The sequence below is a fragment of the Pygoscelis adeliae genome, unplaced genomic scaffold, assembly GCF_000699105.1.
Source record: "Pygoscelis adeliae isolate BGI_AS28 unplaced genomic scaffold, ASM69910v1 Scaffold54, whole genome shotgun sequence".
Lineage (NCBI taxonomy): Eukaryota > Metazoa > Chordata > Aves > Sphenisciformes > Spheniscidae > Pygoscelis > Pygoscelis adeliae.
The window spans coordinates 930,226-947,888 of NW_008824982.1; the positions used below are offsets into that span (position 1 = coordinate 930,226).

General features: G+C 41.3%; 2 protein-coding genes across 3 annotated transcripts in view; one reads left to right on the forward strand and one right to left on the reverse strand.

Annotated features, from left to right (window-relative positions):
- ECHDC1 (enoyl CoA hydratase domain containing 1) overlaps positions 1-1,877 on the forward strand; it is a 38,809-nt gene extending 36,932 nt beyond the window's left edge. Inside the window, exon 6 of the mRNA XM_009325633.1 lies at positions 1,413-1,877. Coding sequence (XP_009323908.1) covers positions 1,413-1,818 — 406 coding nt within the window. The 3' untranslated portion in view covers positions 1,819-1,877. The remainder of the gene's footprint in view (positions 1-1,412) is intronic.
- A 4,994-nt stretch (positions 1,878-6,871) lies between these two features.
- Positions 6,872-17,592, reverse strand: RNF146 (ring finger protein 146). Of its 2 annotated transcripts, XM_009325634.1 has the most exons (4): positions 17,520-17,592; positions 12,275-12,431; positions 9,086-9,218; positions 6,872-8,638 (listed from the first exon to the last, which is right to left on the reverse strand). In XM_009325634.1, exons 3-4 carry the CDS (start codon positions 9,130-9,132, stop codon positions 7,579-7,581), a joined length of 1,107 nt encoding a protein of 368 aa, XP_009323909.1. In that variant the 5' UTR covers positions 9,133-9,218; positions 12,275-12,431; positions 17,520-17,592; the 3' UTR covers positions 6,872-7,578. The 2 variants fall into 2 exon arrangements, with proteins under 2 accessions (XP_009323909.1, XP_009323910.1); XM_009325635.1 differs by lacking the exon at positions 9,086-9,218.
- Positions 17,593-17,663: the final 71 nt, after the last annotated feature.

Below are 17,663 nucleotides of genomic sequence, written 5' to 3' on the forward strand. Positions count from 1 at the left end.
GCCTTTCCTCCCCTGCAATACTCTGCTCTCTTCCTTTCGTCACGCAACCTTCCTCCGCTATCTCTACAAAAAGGCTTTCATGCAATCTGGCATGTCAGCTGTTGCCTTTGTGCATTGTGTTGGGTCTGGGATAAAGCGTAAGCTCTTCAGCTCTGGTGTTTTACAGTATGGCATGAATGCTGATGGTGCTCTGGTTAAGAAAAAAGCAACCAAGCAAACTTACAATTAACAATAACGAAGCAGATCTGGGAACTGTGAGTTCCTGGAAGTAGTTGCATTTTTAAAGGTTTTCTTTTTCTGTCCCCTTTTAAAACTGTTCACCTTGGTATTTTCACTATGGAAAACTGCACTGTTAGGAAACAGACTTGTGTGTAGATCTTAGTATTACATGATTTATCTTCAGAAAGCCCATTACTGGTGGAAGTAGAAGCTAATCTACTTCACAAGTATAATTTACATCCCTTGTCTTACAAGCAGCAGCAAGCAACCACACTGCAGAACGTCATCTTAAGAAAGAGCAAGTACTGGTTTGCTTCTATACATCTTTTCTTTATGTTTCTATTTCTAGAGGCTTTTTCCACTAACCTAATGTGTGTCAGTGTGAACACTATGCAGAGACAGTACAATCCGCTGCAGCAGAGCTCCTCCAGGGAGATAGCTTAATCAGCCCTAGGGTGAGTTCTTAAATAAGGGAGGTGACAGACTGTAGAAAAGAAGCAAAGATGTGAAATCTTTGAAAAGAGGAATGTGGCTCTACCTTCTGGAGGGGAGCAATTCTATTACACACTGTAAAGCATAAATAGAAAGCAATTCTATTATACATTGTGAGCCATAAGTAGAGCATCCATCCTGACTTCCCTTGCTGTAGTGAGCAGTTAGAAATCAAACTCACACGGACGCTCTAAAGTACGGAACAAAAAGACGCCAACTATGCTATAATGAAGCACCGGGTTGCTGACAGAACCTCCCCAGCACAGACCAGTACTAAGACCACGATCCATCCTCTTGAGAAATACGTTGTGTGTGCTAGTTTGCTTGGGTTTTACCCCAAACCCTGTTGTTTCAGGCATGAATTAGCAAGGCAGTGTTGGCACTGTGCATAAGTGTAACATGCCCTCCGACTTTGCAATTCTGTTTTCTTTTTAGAACTGACTACAGGTATCAGTGTGGGCACTAAGCATCTTGTGGCAGCCTACGAATCTCATTTTGAGGAGGGCCAAAAGCTGCAGCTAAGGCACTGGGGTGATGTAAAAATTAAGATATTCCAGCTCTGGCTGTAATCGGCATGCTGTCGAGTTCTATCAGCCTTTGGAAGCAGAGGGGAGGAGAAAATAGAAAATTGAGTGCGGGCGAGCTGAACACGTTAAGTCAATACACGGATTGACCTCTGCGTGTTTGTTCTTCATTGACAGGTTGATGACGCCTGGGAGTGAAATTCGATTTGTCCATAAGCACATGGGTCTGGTGCCAGGCTGGGGAGGAGCTGCCCGGCTGGTGCGGATCGTTGGCAGCGGGGCTGCCCTCCGGCTGCTGAGCGGGGCTGCCGGCGTGGACCCCGCGAGAGCTTTGCACCTTGGGCTCTCGGAGGAGATGTTGTCGTCTTCAGATGAAACAGGAGCGTTAGAAGAAGCCAGAGCCTGGCTGAGTCAGTACACAGAGGGTCCAGCCAACGTGATTCAGGCTGTGAAAAAGGTGGTGACAGCAGGAAGAGAGCTACCAGTGGAAGCTGCCCTAAGGACAGAGAAGGACATTTTTGGGACTGTATGGGGTGGGCCTGCCAATTTGCAGGCATTGGTTAGAAGACAAAGACACAAATGATGGTCAGCGCGTAAGAAGTGTTCTTGACCTTTTTGCAAACAAAGCTTTCACTAAAGCAGGCATTAAATTGAATCATTTAAGGACTTGTTCATTTAAATTGTGATTAACATTCCTGTTGTTCAAGTCGGGCAGACATAGTTGGTATGCAACCACAGAGAAATCCCCGGCAGATACTTTACTGTCCTAATCACCCACTGAATGGAGATTAGTGAAATTAGTATGTAAAGGTAAATACTGTGCTGAGAATAGAACTATAATTCTTTTGGAATGAGGCTGAAGATTATTTTCTTTGGAGTCAATTTTGTTTTTCTAACTGGTATGGAAATGAATTGCTTGAAAGATACGAGGTTTATCTGTTTGCGGAACAGGTGCATGTAAAGCTGCAAAATATGAGTTCCCCAACATGAGACCAGTGTCTTTAAGCAGCTTTGAAGGGATGATAACTGGTGAGATGATGTTTTCTTCTTTCGTCTTCAGTCAGTTCTTTGTATAATTGCTGAGAAAGTATCCCAGGATACTTCAATTTTCATAGTGATTTTTCCAGGAGAAGCTCTAACTTACTGAGGAGCTTATAGCCCTCATTCACTTAAGGACCTCATTCAGGTCTTTAAATGCATTTAGGTGTCTTCTCACTGCTTGAGGAATCAACTACCTACACACATATACGCACATTCCCATAGGCTGGACCTGTGCTGCTGAGCAAGCGCAAAGCTGCTGACCTGATTTTTCACACAGAATCTAGCTGAAATCTTGGAAGGCCATGATGTATCATGCCCCCAGATGGGATGTCCTTAACTGACTGGGTGGTCTGAGTACTTCAGCATTCCGGAAAGACACGTGTGTGGATCTGCCTATGTCTTATTTCAGAGTATTTTTACTGGTAGGGCATATTTGGGCTGACCAGAAGAGTTGGAACTCGGTCTCCACTTCATGCAGGTAAGTGGATAATTACCACTGTGCAGGTAATTAGATAACTCAAGCCGGAGGGTTTTCCCTTTATAAATTAGAAACTGACACCGAGTCCCTGCTTTGGCAGATGGTTCTTAAAATGAAACATCTGTGAGAGCAAAAGCATGCAGACATATCCATGACTGAGTTTTTCCTATACTGTTGGTTAGGACGCACTTGTCTCTAAGTCCAGCAGGGGTTGAGATCTGAGCCCAGGACCCAAGTACTCCAGGGGAGCACGTTAGGGAGGAAACTTTGTGCTATGTGCCACTGACATGCATTCTCGCTCTGACCAGGCATAACTAACTCTAGATACATGGAACAAGCTCCCTGAGGAAGAGGAGGTAATTCCTTGGATGGAAATCCATGTTACAATTTCTACAGTGTGGCAGGATTCCTGAGTTTTAGACAGAGAGGTAACTGTACATATGTTTGAGGATCTTGGGACAGATCAACGATGGGAATCAGGCCTGGATTGCCTGTTAAGATTCTGAAGCTTTCCAGCAGATGCTGTTCTCTGCTGGGGATGTCCTACTATATGGCTTTCACAGTGGGGAGTGTGTATAGCCTGAAGCAACCAAAAGAAATGCTGAAGAAAGGGATGTGTTTTTGAGCTGGCACCTCAGGGAGAATAAGGAACGAACTTACTCTGCCCTGTTGATCCTGCCCGTTTGCCTTCACACCTGAAGCTGCTGCTGGAGGAAGATTTCAAATCTCTCTTCCCCAAAAATAGAGTTCAATTTTTACTCCCAGGTTAGAGAAGAGACAGGAATGAGAATATGGGGAGACAGTAGTGATCTGGTTTGTCCCGCTTCCCCCCGTCCCCCTTTTTATTCAGTAGCTCAGTTGTTAGTCCCTGGTGCAGCTGGATTCTTTCCCGTGCTCTGAAGGACTTCAAACCCATGACTTCTGAAGTACAGATGTTTTAATACAGTCAGGCAGTACTTGACTGTTTAGTAATGAAGCTGTTCTGCTTTTCATTAAGTTCCTCAAGACTCGTGAGGGATTCCAGCCTGCCAACATCACTGAACCTTCAGAGCATGCTCCGGTCCATACTCATCCAATTTTTTGAAGCAATAGCCCATCGCATTGTCGTGAGTCAAAAAAATTGTGCTTTAAAGGGCAACTGGTTATGTCTTTGCTAGTAACAAGGATAAATTTGCCATTACTAATACTGTGATTATGTTTTTAAAATGGGTGTGAAAATTGCTTAGAACCTGAGCAAGACCCTTGAATCATTTATTTTTCAGGTGCCAGGCTGTTAAGGCTCATTAGTGTATCCTGTGCACTGCACTGGGTGATACAAATTTGTAAGGGAGGAAACTGTAGCAGAAAAGCAGAATCCCTTTTACTTGCACGTTTTGAACTAGACCTGTGCTGCCAGTAAGTGAAACTCAGTATGTACACCTATTGGGGACCTCTTTCCATTTTGATTTGTTAGACAATGAGCTTCCTTCTCATTTCAGCAAATGCATTTCCCCAGCCATCCTCTCCAATTTGTATCAAAAGCCAACGTTTGCTTCTAAGAACAGGACAAATAACTAACTAGTACCGAGTAAGACACTTTCAGAAAAGGTTACAGAAACTCATTTTGGGTCTGTTGGAATCTCAAATATACCAAACATAGCTACAAGATGTTCTGAAGATAATTACAGGGGTTTGTTTTGATCAAGGATTTTGTGTGCAGCCTAATACCATAGTCTCTGGTTTCTTTTCTGTTTTAAAAGCAAGTACAGCCCTTCATATGAAAACCCACTTAACTAAATTACCATGAGTGCTAGCATGAGAGCTCCAGACTGGGCGAGATGAAATGGAATCCCATTTTACCAATTTCAAACCCGAATGCTTTATTTCACAGAATACTTATCATCTCAAAGTGACAAATACCTGTAACCAGCAGCTGATAAGCATTTATATTTTCTTTACAATTATTAAAGACTACAAGCTTCATCTGGTTTTGTTCCCCTTCAGAAATGGCCTAAAAACAAGCAAGCACTAAATGCACAAAATAAATTAGAAACCTCAAAATTGATACTCCCAATCTCCTAATTAAATGGCGTGCTAGCTTTTTTATTTCCTAGGGGCTAGTCTGCCAGCTCCCTCCTCAGCAAACTAGGTTTCCTATTACATTGTGAAATGCCCGTCTTGTTCCCTTGCCCCTGTGTACTGGGACAGCCCGAGTGCTTAATGGGGGTGAGGATTCTGCGCCAAGCACTTAAAGGTTGGATACTGGAGATCACTTCTAGCACTTGTACTTTATCATATTTGCTGCTGGATGTACTTACCAAATGGGCAGTCTAGGTAAGCTAGGCCTTCTTGTTGAATGCTTGGTTCATTATGTGATTGTTTTTTTACCATGACATAGGATTCCTGTATCTGTGGTTATCTGTTCTCCTGGAAATAAAGAGATGTGGTAGATTTTATACTATATTAATTTCCTTTTTCCTTTCCATTCTGCTCCTCTGTGCATTTCTCTAGCTACGCTCTACAAATTGAAAATCACTTAATGTATGGAGTTACAGAAAACCACATAATGCAGTGTGGCTGTGGCTTAGCTAAAATGGAGAGAGAACACGTCTCCTACTGAAGGTCATAGTTTAAATATAAGATGGGAATTACGGGTTACTACTTTTTCCTAGCTTGATCTGGGGAGTGCATTTGCCACTCTGATGATTGGCTATTAAGCTCTGACGAGCCTTACTTTAACTAATTTTAGTACTTCACAGCTGCAGTCAGCCAGCAGGAGCCAAAAGCAGCATCACAGGTGTTCGCCTTAACAGAGGTCTGCCTCTCTACTTTGGTCAAGAACCCCCAAGGATAATCACTGATAAAATTATTTGTAGACTGTTTGGGCTGAAAATCCTGAAATTAAGTATATAGCAAGTCAAGTTCTTGTATTTTGCTTCTTGCTTCCTTCAACAGTACATACCCTCACATGAAGTAAAATGTGTGCACACAGCAGAAGTGTTCTTACTGAAGGTTTTTGCAGCACAAAGTCAGACTTTGATGAGAGCCACTGCATGCTAACTCAAAACAGAGAAGTAAGGCAGCTGGCAACTAACAAATAGAAGAAAAACCATTCCATCCTCTTTCCTTCTGAAGTCCACGTTACTGGCTTACTTCCTTAGAGAACTGGAAGGTGATTGTAAAAATCCGATCAAGAGCATCCATTCCTAGCTGAGAAAGGAGGAAATCTTCCTTATTCCGTCCTAGTCTCCTCTGCGCTTGCCTTTGTTCACTGACCCACTGATCTCACCTGTGGGCAGAGGAAACAAACTGGAGGGCTGGCACAGCTTTGCCCACAGTTAGACACGTCAGCCATCATTACAGTAAGGAGAACATTTCAGAAGTTCAAATCTACCGTTTTTAAAAATCAGCCTTTTTAATTCCCTTCGAATGGTTGTTTGCCTACAGCAACTTTTGTCTGAAGATGTGTAGTACCTATGTATCAGCTCCTGTCCCTTTCTATTCAGGGATACATGTACTAAGAATCGGAGTTTAATTAGCTTTATTTTAAAGATCAAGTCCGGAGTCAACTGATGCTGTTTCTCAATTTGAAAAAATGTAAAACAACTGCCACAGACAGAAAGGACAAGCTGTGCTTTTCGAAATCTGGCTTCTAACCTTCTCTGGTACACAGAAGTCAGTTTGTAGCAATCTAGGAGATGCAAGCACAGAACTACCTCTTCTGTGCTGCCACTAGTTTTGCTATGAAGAACAGATAAACAGCAAAATAGTCCTTAGCATCCATGTTCTTTGTGACAGGGTCAAGTTTGGTAACTTAACGCTCTTATTTCAACATTTCTGCTCTTAAAATAAGGCTCTGTGTGACACTTCTGCCCACCATAACAGTGAAGCGTGTTGATCAGCTCTTCAGATGAGAAGTGAGTGTTAAGCCGGTGTGAGCATTAAGCCTGCAAGTCATGATTTTTCATTAGAAAGACGTACTCCTGGTGTTGTGTTTGAGAGACAGCCAGTCAGGGATGCAAGAACTTCAAGATACCACTCGGAGCCAGTCCTCCCTTTTGGCAAACACAGGAAGCTGTTTTATGATAGTTTTCTTTAAAGTTCCTCCAGTGAAGTTCAATTAAACTGGAGACGTAGCTAAGACTGTTACTGATAAAATGTAGTTTTATTAAATTATAAATTCCGTAACAAAAACAAGACAGATCAAGAAAGACCTCAAAAACAAAACTACAAGGACTAGATGGCAAAGCCAGTGAAAATGCCATGAAGAGCGTATAGGTAAGAATTTGCAACAAAAGTTAACAGCATTTTTACATTTCCATTGAAGGAAGGTAAATGATTGCTCTTGTCTAGTAAAAACACATTTTAACTCCAAACTCACATCTATTTTCTCACATTAAATAAGCATCCTGCTCACACCCAACATCTTGCCTGCTCCCACATTGCTTTAGTGTTCTTTTCATACATCAATCCATGCAGAAAGTAGTAAGACACTTAATGCAACAGTCAGATAATGAAGACAATTCAAGTTGTACAGTAGATATACGTTGGCCAAAAAGGGATCGAGTATCTCCAAGGGGAAAATGCTACGAAATAAACACAAGACATTTTCAAGAAAACTGGGTATTGCTAAGCAGCTTTCAAACCATTAACAGGACAACCCAGTTTCCTACAGTTAGAGTCTTCCAGCTGAGACATGTTAAGAGACTGAAGTTAAGCGGGCCAAATCGGTTTCTCCCCTTCACCCCACCCTCCCACCAAACACACTGCTAGGTTTGAGTGCAATGCCAATGTGGACAGAAAATTTACAGATAAAGGACTGAGTTTAATCGCATGGCTCTAGATTTAAACTTCAGTGACTGTGCACTGTCCATCTGGCCTTCTAGATCTTACACTTGTGTTTACCACCCCGCCCCCTGCCACTGGTCTATCCACTCCTGACTGGCTTGCATTTGCATTCAAGTGTCTCTGCTGGCCAGAGGACGGGCGTTGCTGAAGGTGGGCAGACACATCCTCGCTGTCGCTGCTAGCATCCGATTCGGTCTCCTCAACAGAGGTGTCGGGGGCTGGCACCCTACCAGAAGGTGATGATTCGTGGTCTTCTTCTCCCTCTCCCCTATGACTCCTTTCAGCCATACTGTCTCCATTTATTTGCAAGTGGGCAAAAGAGTTCTCCAGAGAATTGCTTGCATCAGGTGATGGCGTTGAAGGACTCATCAGCTGACCATCTAGTGACGGCGGGGGCCTAGCAGAAATGGATGCTAGAGGCTGCACAGCTGCAGCCCCCGGAGTCGGTGTGCTGTCCGCGCCGTCAGCGGAGCTCTCTCTTGCCAGGTTGACAGTGTTAGCGTCACAGTCCAACCTCAGCCCAGCCACTCCCTTCTTTGGTATATCTATTATGTCCCGTTTTATTTTTCTGCGGCGTCCGTGCTCATTTCTCCTATACTGAACCATGTTTTCAAGATCTGCTACGTATAAAAACCCAGCGATTAGCATTTCAGTGCTCTTTTTACCCTTGGAAAAGGCATCTTCCAGCTCTCTGCTGGTACGTTCATCATACTGCCACCAACCATTTCTACCTTCATAGTACCAAGCATATTCTCCATTGCCTCTGCTTGCCGCTTTGAGTTCTTCTGGTGACAATAAGGTTGGCTTGTCAAGAAAATCCTCCGGAATCTCCTGCCGGCAGAGCGCACATCGTTTCCCAAGCCAAGACGCTCCCTTCACGCACAGATAGCAGAAAACATGTTTACAAGGCAGACTCACTGGATGGACACATGTTTGCAGACAGATAGCACACTCGGGGACTGTCAGGGAAGGTGCTGCGTTAGCACACGGCTCATTTGTCTTCCTGTTTGTGGGAAGCATGTTGATCGAATGATCTATTTCGCCACAGCCAGCCATCCTGCAGAGGATCAAAGATAGATTTAAATCAGTTTATTGTGTCAACCTAAACTGGCACCTTACATCACCTTTGACCTCAACATCCACAGAATGAGATGCTTACCTTAAATTAAAGTAAGTTATCATTTATGAAGCTCAACTCAAAGTAACTGACAGGTTAACATTCTCTTTCCTGAGCTGACAGACTAAATCGAGTACTGGGAGAATTTCTTTTGCTAATCACCAGTCTTTCTCTGTTTCATTTTCAGCACATTATCATGCCAAGTTCCAAAATTTGTTTTCTAATTTCCTCTGTTCTTTCTCTGAAGCAGTGTTGATTAATGAACCTCCAGTCAGTAGCTACGATTCTTGCCTCAAGAGGTGATCTAGCTGCAAACATTGAACTTAAAACAATCTCTTCACAGCACTGGTGATCATCCGTTTGATTAAGGGATTGCCTGAACAGTACCTCAGACTAGGTTTCCACAGTAGAAAGTATGCCTGGCAGCAGCACATGGTTGAAGTATTCCCCCACTCTGTTTCTTAGTCCCCATGCACCACGGTATACCATCCCTCGAACTGGGCTCAGAACAACCACAGGGCTGCAGAAAGAACCAGATTTGAAAACTGAGGTGGCTTTTTCAAAAGATACCCCAGATTCCTTTTTCCTAAACGTCAGGTGAACACCCTGATATAGCTAAGTGCATCGCAAAAGGGATCGCTGCAGCCCAGCAGGAGCAGCATATCACAGAAGACACACAGCCACGGTTTGATTGGTTTTTGAAGTCATTGCCTCTACCTTCTCTGGCCACATCTTACTCCTGTCATTAAAGATGATTTTGTAACCAACTGTAAGAGAGCAGGGAATGCAAAACTGTGTCACTTTGGCATTGTGTAGGATTTCAGTAGTTGAAAAATTCTAGCCTAAATATGCAAATGCCTTTCAACTACATTTTTGCCATGGCAATCTTTCACAGTCTGTTTCATGGTAACTTTCCTTTTATGCTCTTATTTATTAGCAATAATAATAAAACCCAAACACCGGATATCAAATGAGGGGGAAGAATGGGCTTTGGGGGACAGGGCCTAAAAAGGTGCCTTTTTTCATTTAAATCCCCAAGGAACTTTGAGGCTGATATTCAGCAAACCAGCCTTTCAGTGAAACTAGTCTTTGTGGTACAAGCAGCTAGGAATACTTCATGCAAAACTATCACAGGCATGTAGGCCAAAAGGGACCTTTAGAGGTCATGTAGTCCAGTCTCCTGCTCCACATGGCACTACCACCAATACTGTATCAGATCAGCCGTGGCTTTGTCTAGCCGAGTTTTTTTTGAAACCTGAAAGGATGGAGATACCACAGGCTCCCTGGACAGCCTGTTCTAGTGTTATACACATTCCTAGCAGAATGTGTTACCTCAAGAGAAAACGCCTAGTGTTACTGTAAAAGCCTCCACCGCTTTAAACATCTTACGAATACATGCTGGGATTAAAAAAAGATTTATGCTTCAGTATCTGTATTTATCTTTACAATAATGTATTAAGTGCTATTTACTTAAAATGTATTTCTGTATGCTGTCTGTTCCCTTCTATCACTATAATTTCCTCTCGAAAGACCGATGCCTCTTTAATCCATTTTTCATCAAATCATTCTTTTAAAAGCTCTACAGCTCAAATATTTTTTCCCCAAAGTAGCACATAATTGTATCCACCTATGTTTCAGTTTCCTATCTGAATTTCTTTCTCCGAGATTAAAGACAAATCTGCATGCTATTTCTTAAATCGGCATGCCAGATACAGACACAGCATTACCTACCACCTGGTAACTGTCTTTTTACTGTACAGTATACATCTATCTGTGAGATCCATGCTAACAATGTTGTGAACAATTTGCTTTCTGGGAGCCTCACACTTTTGAGGTTATATTTTGCAACAGAATTTTACACCAAAACTAAGGTTTTGTAATGAGAAACTGATTAGAAAAAGGGGGGAAGAAAAGCTATTGAGATTTCAGAATACCCATGAATACAACTCAACCAGTATCTCACAACAGAAGAGCTGAAATGGAAATCCATGTATTGATTAATTTGCACTAACCGCAGCTGAGGTAAAGGATCTGAATTTTCAAGTGCTCCCATAATGAGATACTACTGTGCAAAAAGGCACAGCAGCAGAGATTTTTACTTCCACGCTACAGTTTTACAACAGGCTGCTTCTCCCTGAATATACTTTATAAGGTTATTCTTTTCAGAGTCAAAGAAAAGATTAAAACAACCTGTAGATAAGTAACTTCTATACAAATCGCGTATCATAATTAAGATTTTGGAGGGGATTAAAATGAAATGCTGGGATTAAAAATGCAATGCATTTTGACAAATCAAATTCTGATACCATGAGTTAACTTATTAGTAAACTAAAAGCAGAGTGGAAGTTCACCTGTTCACTGAAAGCACAAAAATGCTAACATTTGAACTGTGCTCAACAGGTCACCCGTTAATTTGAGGGTTCTTTGATTCCTTATTAGATAAAGACAATAATGCAGTATACGAAAAGAAAGGAGTAAATGCCTTATCTTGAAATTCCCGAGTGATTTTTAATGACTCAGAGGAAAATGTTATGTGTAAAATGAATACAGCTGGAGGAGTAAACTCTTATCTCTAAGCAAGTGAAACCCAGCAACATAAACTCTTAGAAGATAAGCACAACTGCAGTTGCATGTGCTCAGAATGCAGGACAATTATGCACTTGAAGATTCATATCAACTAAACTGATGCTGTCTCATTTTTTGTTTTTAAAGGAAGATCCTAATTAATCCTTTTTTGTTTACCTTTTAAATCAAATCTAGGTCATAGAGTTTGTTTATAAGCTGGTATGAGGATGTACATCTACATTTTTATTGAAGAGGTAATCCTTCAGAAAGGAGGAAAAACATCTAGGACTGCTATTCTGCTACGTTATGGCTGTGGAAGCACTTTCATTGCAACTTCATGGTATTAAGAACTGAACAAAACTGACCACAGAATATTTTTCCCCAAATGAAGAGTAATATTTTATAACAAGGTTTAATCAAAACAGACTTCATATTAGAACTGTTATCAAACAGTAAAGCTCTTTTGGGGAGGGTTGGGTTCCCTTAAGTCACTCCTGGCAAGAGGGAAAATTATGTTATTGAATACTGAGGCTAAAAATTAATCAAACTCAAGGACAAGTTCTAAAAATAATTTTATTTGAAGTATTTAGATCCTCAATTCAGGTATAAATAAGGGAACAATAAGCATCTAAACACTGCATTTTAACATAAATACAGCCTAAAGCCAACTGAGAAGGAGCTAGTCCACATCTTGCCAGATCCCACCTCTCTATTGTCATTTTGTGGTGGTTTTTTTATTTTTAATATTAAAACATATATTTAATTTATAAGCTTAGGGTGCACAGCCTAGAGCGCCTTCATCAATACACAAAGTATGGAAGAGGTGATGTATAAAAACTGTATGAAAAAGACCCCAGGCCTTCTAGGACTCTATTGGGGAAAAAAAAGTAAATTCCCACAAAACCACCTCAAAACCGAGTTAATTTTTCAAACTCCAGGTCAAATTCTAACTGCAACTAAGCAGTCTGTCAAGGAGCTGACACGTGTAAGTCCATTAACAAAACAGCTTACTTTTTCTGAATAATTTCTACTGAAGCATGCCACAAGACTAAAATGTCCTCTCTTCAGATGTCTCCAGCTAGGATGGCAGGTCCTCTTTCCCAAGGCTGGCTCATTCCTTACTTGTCCTGCCCAACGGTACACTACAGTGTTTCAGCTTCTCTGCAAACTAATGGAAAGCAGATAATATCACCATTACAATGCTGTACAGAGGTATGAGCAAGCAAAATACAATGCCATGGTCCTGTTACAGAAAAGAAATTACTATGCTTTCATTTACCTGATGCAGGCTATTTTCAATAAAAATATCATCAGACTTCTGTTTTATTTCTTGCAATAATCAGTTTTGGCACACAGATTTGATGTCAATTATTTTCATGTCTGACTTAAGCAAGTTATCTTTTTCTGAAGTATTATAAAAGGCAATTGTCTTTATAAGTTAATGGCCCATTTCCATAAAAGTGACCATGTACACAAAAGGAGAAACAAGACCAACGTTAGAAGCATGTTATGCTTATGCAAATTTAACCTCTAATAAAGGACTCCTTATATTCAGAGAGTGTAAAAAGTCACAACGCCTTCCTAAACCTGTTTATAAAACTATCCATGTCATGGCGTTCCAAAGGACTGCCTAGGCTTGTATCTCGTCTCTTAACAGGGACTAGTTATCAGATGCTTCAGGAGAAAACAGTGCATGCAAACAGCTGATTTCCCCTAGGTCCTCTCCATATTTCAAGCAGTCTGTAGCTCAGAGCCTTGCATCCTTGTCCTCTTTTTCAGAGATCACATGCATTCATTTCATGAATGAACCTCAGAACCGTTCAGCACTTTTTTTCCTTCATAAATCTACGTATGTATGTCCTCATACTAGCTTATAAACAAACTCTATGACCTAGATTTGATACTTAACAAGGTAAACAAAAAAAGTATTAATTAGGATCTTCCTTTATTTCTCTATAAAGCGCTGAAGGGCTCCGAGGTTCATTCATCGAATGAATGCGTGCAATCTCTGAAAAAGAGGACAAGGATGCAACTCAGCCTCCACACCTCTGAGGTAATACACCCCTCTCCAGGCTAGCAAGTACGTCAGCCACAATACATTTTGCATATGTCACCAACCAGAATCTGAGCTAAGGCATTTCACAAATACGTAATAATCACTGGAAATCAGTAAGTGTCTAACAAATACCCAAGTAACTCTACAGCAGGGAAGCAGGAATCTGCAAACTCAGAGAGGGCAGGGGGACCATCAAGATTTCACTGTCACATTCTCACACCCTAAACAGGAAGGTCTTAACCTAAAAGAGCCACCCTTAGTTACAGAAAGTATTTGGGAATCCTCTGTAAAAAGACTGATGAGCCATAGAGTTCATCCTCCTTCTGGGCTGTAGCTTTCAAGATGATTCTTAACCATTTATGAACTACAATTTCCAGTTGCTGCAAAACTTTACATATAGGAATGATATGAAGCAGACCCGAGAACATCACGTCTTGTATTTCAATTTGCTCAAGGAAAGAATCATTTCAGTATAAAAACAGTGCAGATCAGACGTACAGAGTTGAGCAAAGCCAAGGAGTGATAAATCCCTGAAAGAACGTGGAGCATTTAGTATTATAGTATTCTGTACTATAGTCCTTCATCAAACGATCGAACATTTATCATTAATAACATCAGAGTGAAATGTTCAGATGACTTCAGTATGAGACACATTACTCAACTGTGTTATTTTCTTTATAGCTGAACTCCATGTAACATTCCGTGCAGCTATTTTTAGAAAGAGCTCCTAAGGAAAAATGGAAAAATTAATAAGCCTATCCACACCTTTTTCTCCCCTCATCGTTCTAGCAGCTTCCCCTTCCTTCACGCATCAATTTGAAACCAAGAGCTGCAATCGCATTAAAATTTCGGCTCTACTAATCCACTCACACAAGATACTATGTTTGCTATGATCAAACAGACAGTTGCAACAAGCTTGATGCTGTGGGTGTGGTGTTCAGTCCTTCATCTTAGGAGCTGGCTTTCTATTACTTCTCTAGGTATCACTTGAAGCCTTTTATCTACTACCTCTTGCAATCCACTACCTCTCGCAATCCACTATTAGAGGCAGCACATCATAAAACCAAATGTTACGTGGAGATGGGAGAAAAAGGTTGGGTCAGTTCTGGCAGATTTCTTAGGAAATAAAAATGCATGCACATATTCAAGGTATGTAATTACACCTAGAAGAATCCACTTAGGGCATAATTATAGGATTATGGTAAGGCAACTTTCTAATTGCTGCATAGCTCTTAAAAAGAACTAGTTCACAAACTGACTTCAGGTAACCTCTACATTTCATGACATTGTTATTTATTTAATAAGCCAGTCTTGAAAATTTTACTAAACAGGATAAAAGACACTTGTGGTTACACTCCCGCCCCCCTTTCCTGGACAATGACTCCTCCTTTAAAGTCAAGTGGGTAAGAGCTCTGTTCTATACTTGGCAATTAATTTTCTATGCTAGAAAAGCATGCAGTATGAGGAGTTATGCTATCTGCAGCAACCTGCAAGTATCCCTTCCTTCTGCACGCTCACTAAATCCATGCATGCTATCACACACTGATTTTGAAACTTTCATTCAACATGCAACAGATGAAGGACAATCCTACTGATGAAGGACAATCCTACTGATGAGGAGCAAGAATGTAAATTGGGCAACATCCCCTCCCAAGCTGAGGCTCTGCCAGCATGTAACCGCTCTCTTTGTCCCCGTGAAAGTCTCTGAGGATGCTTGCTGGGAGAAGTCACATCTGCTTCTTCTACGCAACTTTAAAATGTTGAAGTGGTGGACTTCCTACCAGACCAATCTCCCAAAAATGACTTCAGGTTCTCCTTAAGAAAAATGTCAAGCTTTTACTAGACCAAGATGGAATTAAGTAATTTCTTGTCAGTTCAGTCAGCTGCGCCCATTGGATTTCCAGTAAACTATCAGACCCAATTTCTTCCACTTTTCTATTTCTTTGGAAAAAAAAAAGCAACAATAAAAAAATCCCAGAAACTTACATATTTAAGAAGCCAGCTCCTAAACGTCGATGAAGTGTTACCTACAGTCTTCAGAAGTCTTTTCTGTAAGTAAAAGCTTAGCTTTTTAAAAATAAGCAAGCATAAACCGTTGGTAAGTTCAACTAACATCAGCTTCTAACCAAACCAGCCAAAGACTATTATTTGAGTCCTACTTCAAATGACAGACGATCTCACAAATTCTGCAACTCTGTACAGGTTATTCTGAAGTAGCTATCACAAATTCATCATTCCCCCCCCCCCCCCTAGGTTGAAAACTCAACAGCTACAGCATTACTTCAAAAGAGTAAATGCTCTTCGGTAATTAAATACTTGGACCTTCCATCAAGCTCCCTAACTCGGAACTCAATTACTGGGGGGGCAGGAGGCAAAAAGAACCACGGATTCCTGCCCTTCCCTACAAGTCACCACAAGCCAAACGCTGTGGGAAGAAAGAAGGAAGGTGGCTGGGTTTTTAAATAGGAAAAATCACTCTCCTGTCTGAAGGTCTGCTACTGTCAATAGTTGAGTATCAGCTCAAGGTACTGAGCCTATCAGGTATTTTTGAAACTGTCGCTGGGCACTGGATAGCGCAACAGATAAATAACCTCGCTGTTTCCTGTTCTTACCTGCTTTTCTGTATCTGTTTCTTAAACTTAGGATATCTTCAGGAACTGCTTCAGGTTGCCTGTCATTCCTTATACTTTGCTATTACACATTAATAAAAAACCAATCCTTATATGTACATTTGGAACGGAATCACAGAAGAACAGTCAAGTGCAGAACAGTCAACCATTTTGGTATTGAACTGCTACATACTTATTCAAAATGAGGTTCTTCTCCTATGCTAGAATTGGAGCACTGAATTTGAATTTTGAGCATATATCCTATTTCAATTTATTTAACAGAGCGAAGTGTTAGTTTCTCACTCAAATAAAATGATACTGTGTAGAAAACAAAGCAGAAACAGGCTCATCTGAAGTTATCAATGCTTCAGAAACAGAAAGTAAGTACAGGAACAGACTTGATTAACATGCACAGAAGAGAGAAAAAAAAAATCAATTCTAATAAAAACTTTTCCCCCACCAATTCCAGGAGTCCACTGTTCGATAGCCTTTAAAAATACTGCAGTTCCAGCTCTCTAAATAAACAACAATTCAATTGCATCTAAATTGATGCAGTATATTTTGAAGGAAATAAGAAGAACAGAACTTTTTCTTTCACTCAGTACAGATTCTGCATTATAGCAATTTAAACAATTGGCGCTTTGATTCACTTGGAAAGAAACCACAGTATTAACCACACAAGGCTATAAAGGAACTTCTTGCAAATATTCAATATTTAAGATTTACTCAAAATCATCAAACCAATATTCAGATTTCACTGGGTCTTCAATACTATTACGAACTGTAATTTTTGCTAGTGCATTTTTAGAGATGCTTTAAGAACTATTTTTAAGTAGCCCACTGTCCGGAGGCAGCAGCTAACTAAGTAGCAGGACTGTATATTTAGCATTACAAATCTGACAAAAGCAAAACATTTTAAAGCTCCGCTCCCTCCTCCTCCTTGTAATTATTCAATGTATACTTGCATGCTACACCGCCAGTAACAAAACCTACAGTATTTCTAGTTCATATCACAGAAAAGTTATCCTGCGATTTGAAAACATGTACTTTTATTTGGTTTTAACTATTTCACCATTCTGATTATCTTGTTTGTATGAAAAACTCCTATTTACTAAACATGTTGTAATAATTTTTCAGTGGTGGCAACACGTACTGCACCAAAAGCCAGACCTATTTTCATGTCCCCATTTTAACATTCTGAAGGGAGGCAATCCAAACACTTGAGCCGAGACCCTCAAGCACAAAGAAACAAAAGCGCTTCCATTAAAAACACCAGTTACTTCTTCTTACGTGCTTCGTGCTGTGCTCCTATGACGGTTTGTACGACTTCCATTCTAGGCTCAGGTAGCTCATTACGGTAATCAAAGCAAGCCAGCTACAGCGATGACATTTTGAAAGGCGAGTGACAACACGCGGCGCAGTTATTTAAAGCTCTGCACATCGGTCTAAGAATTAAAGCGCTGCGCTGGTTTGGTCAGGGGATTCTGCCACGCGTGACGACGCTACAGCTAATGCTCCTGACCTATTTTACTGCCGAACAAAACGAAACCTGGAAATCAGGGCCCCGACCCGGCACGCAGCGCGCACGTACTCCTACACGGGCGGAGGGATGCCGCCTCCCTCAGAGGCAAACCCCGCACAGAAGCGACGGCAGGAGGAGGGCCCCGGCCCGGCAGAGGGGACCTGGCGGGGGCCTGCAGGAAGGGCCGTCGGGCTCGCCGCCGCCGGCGGGACG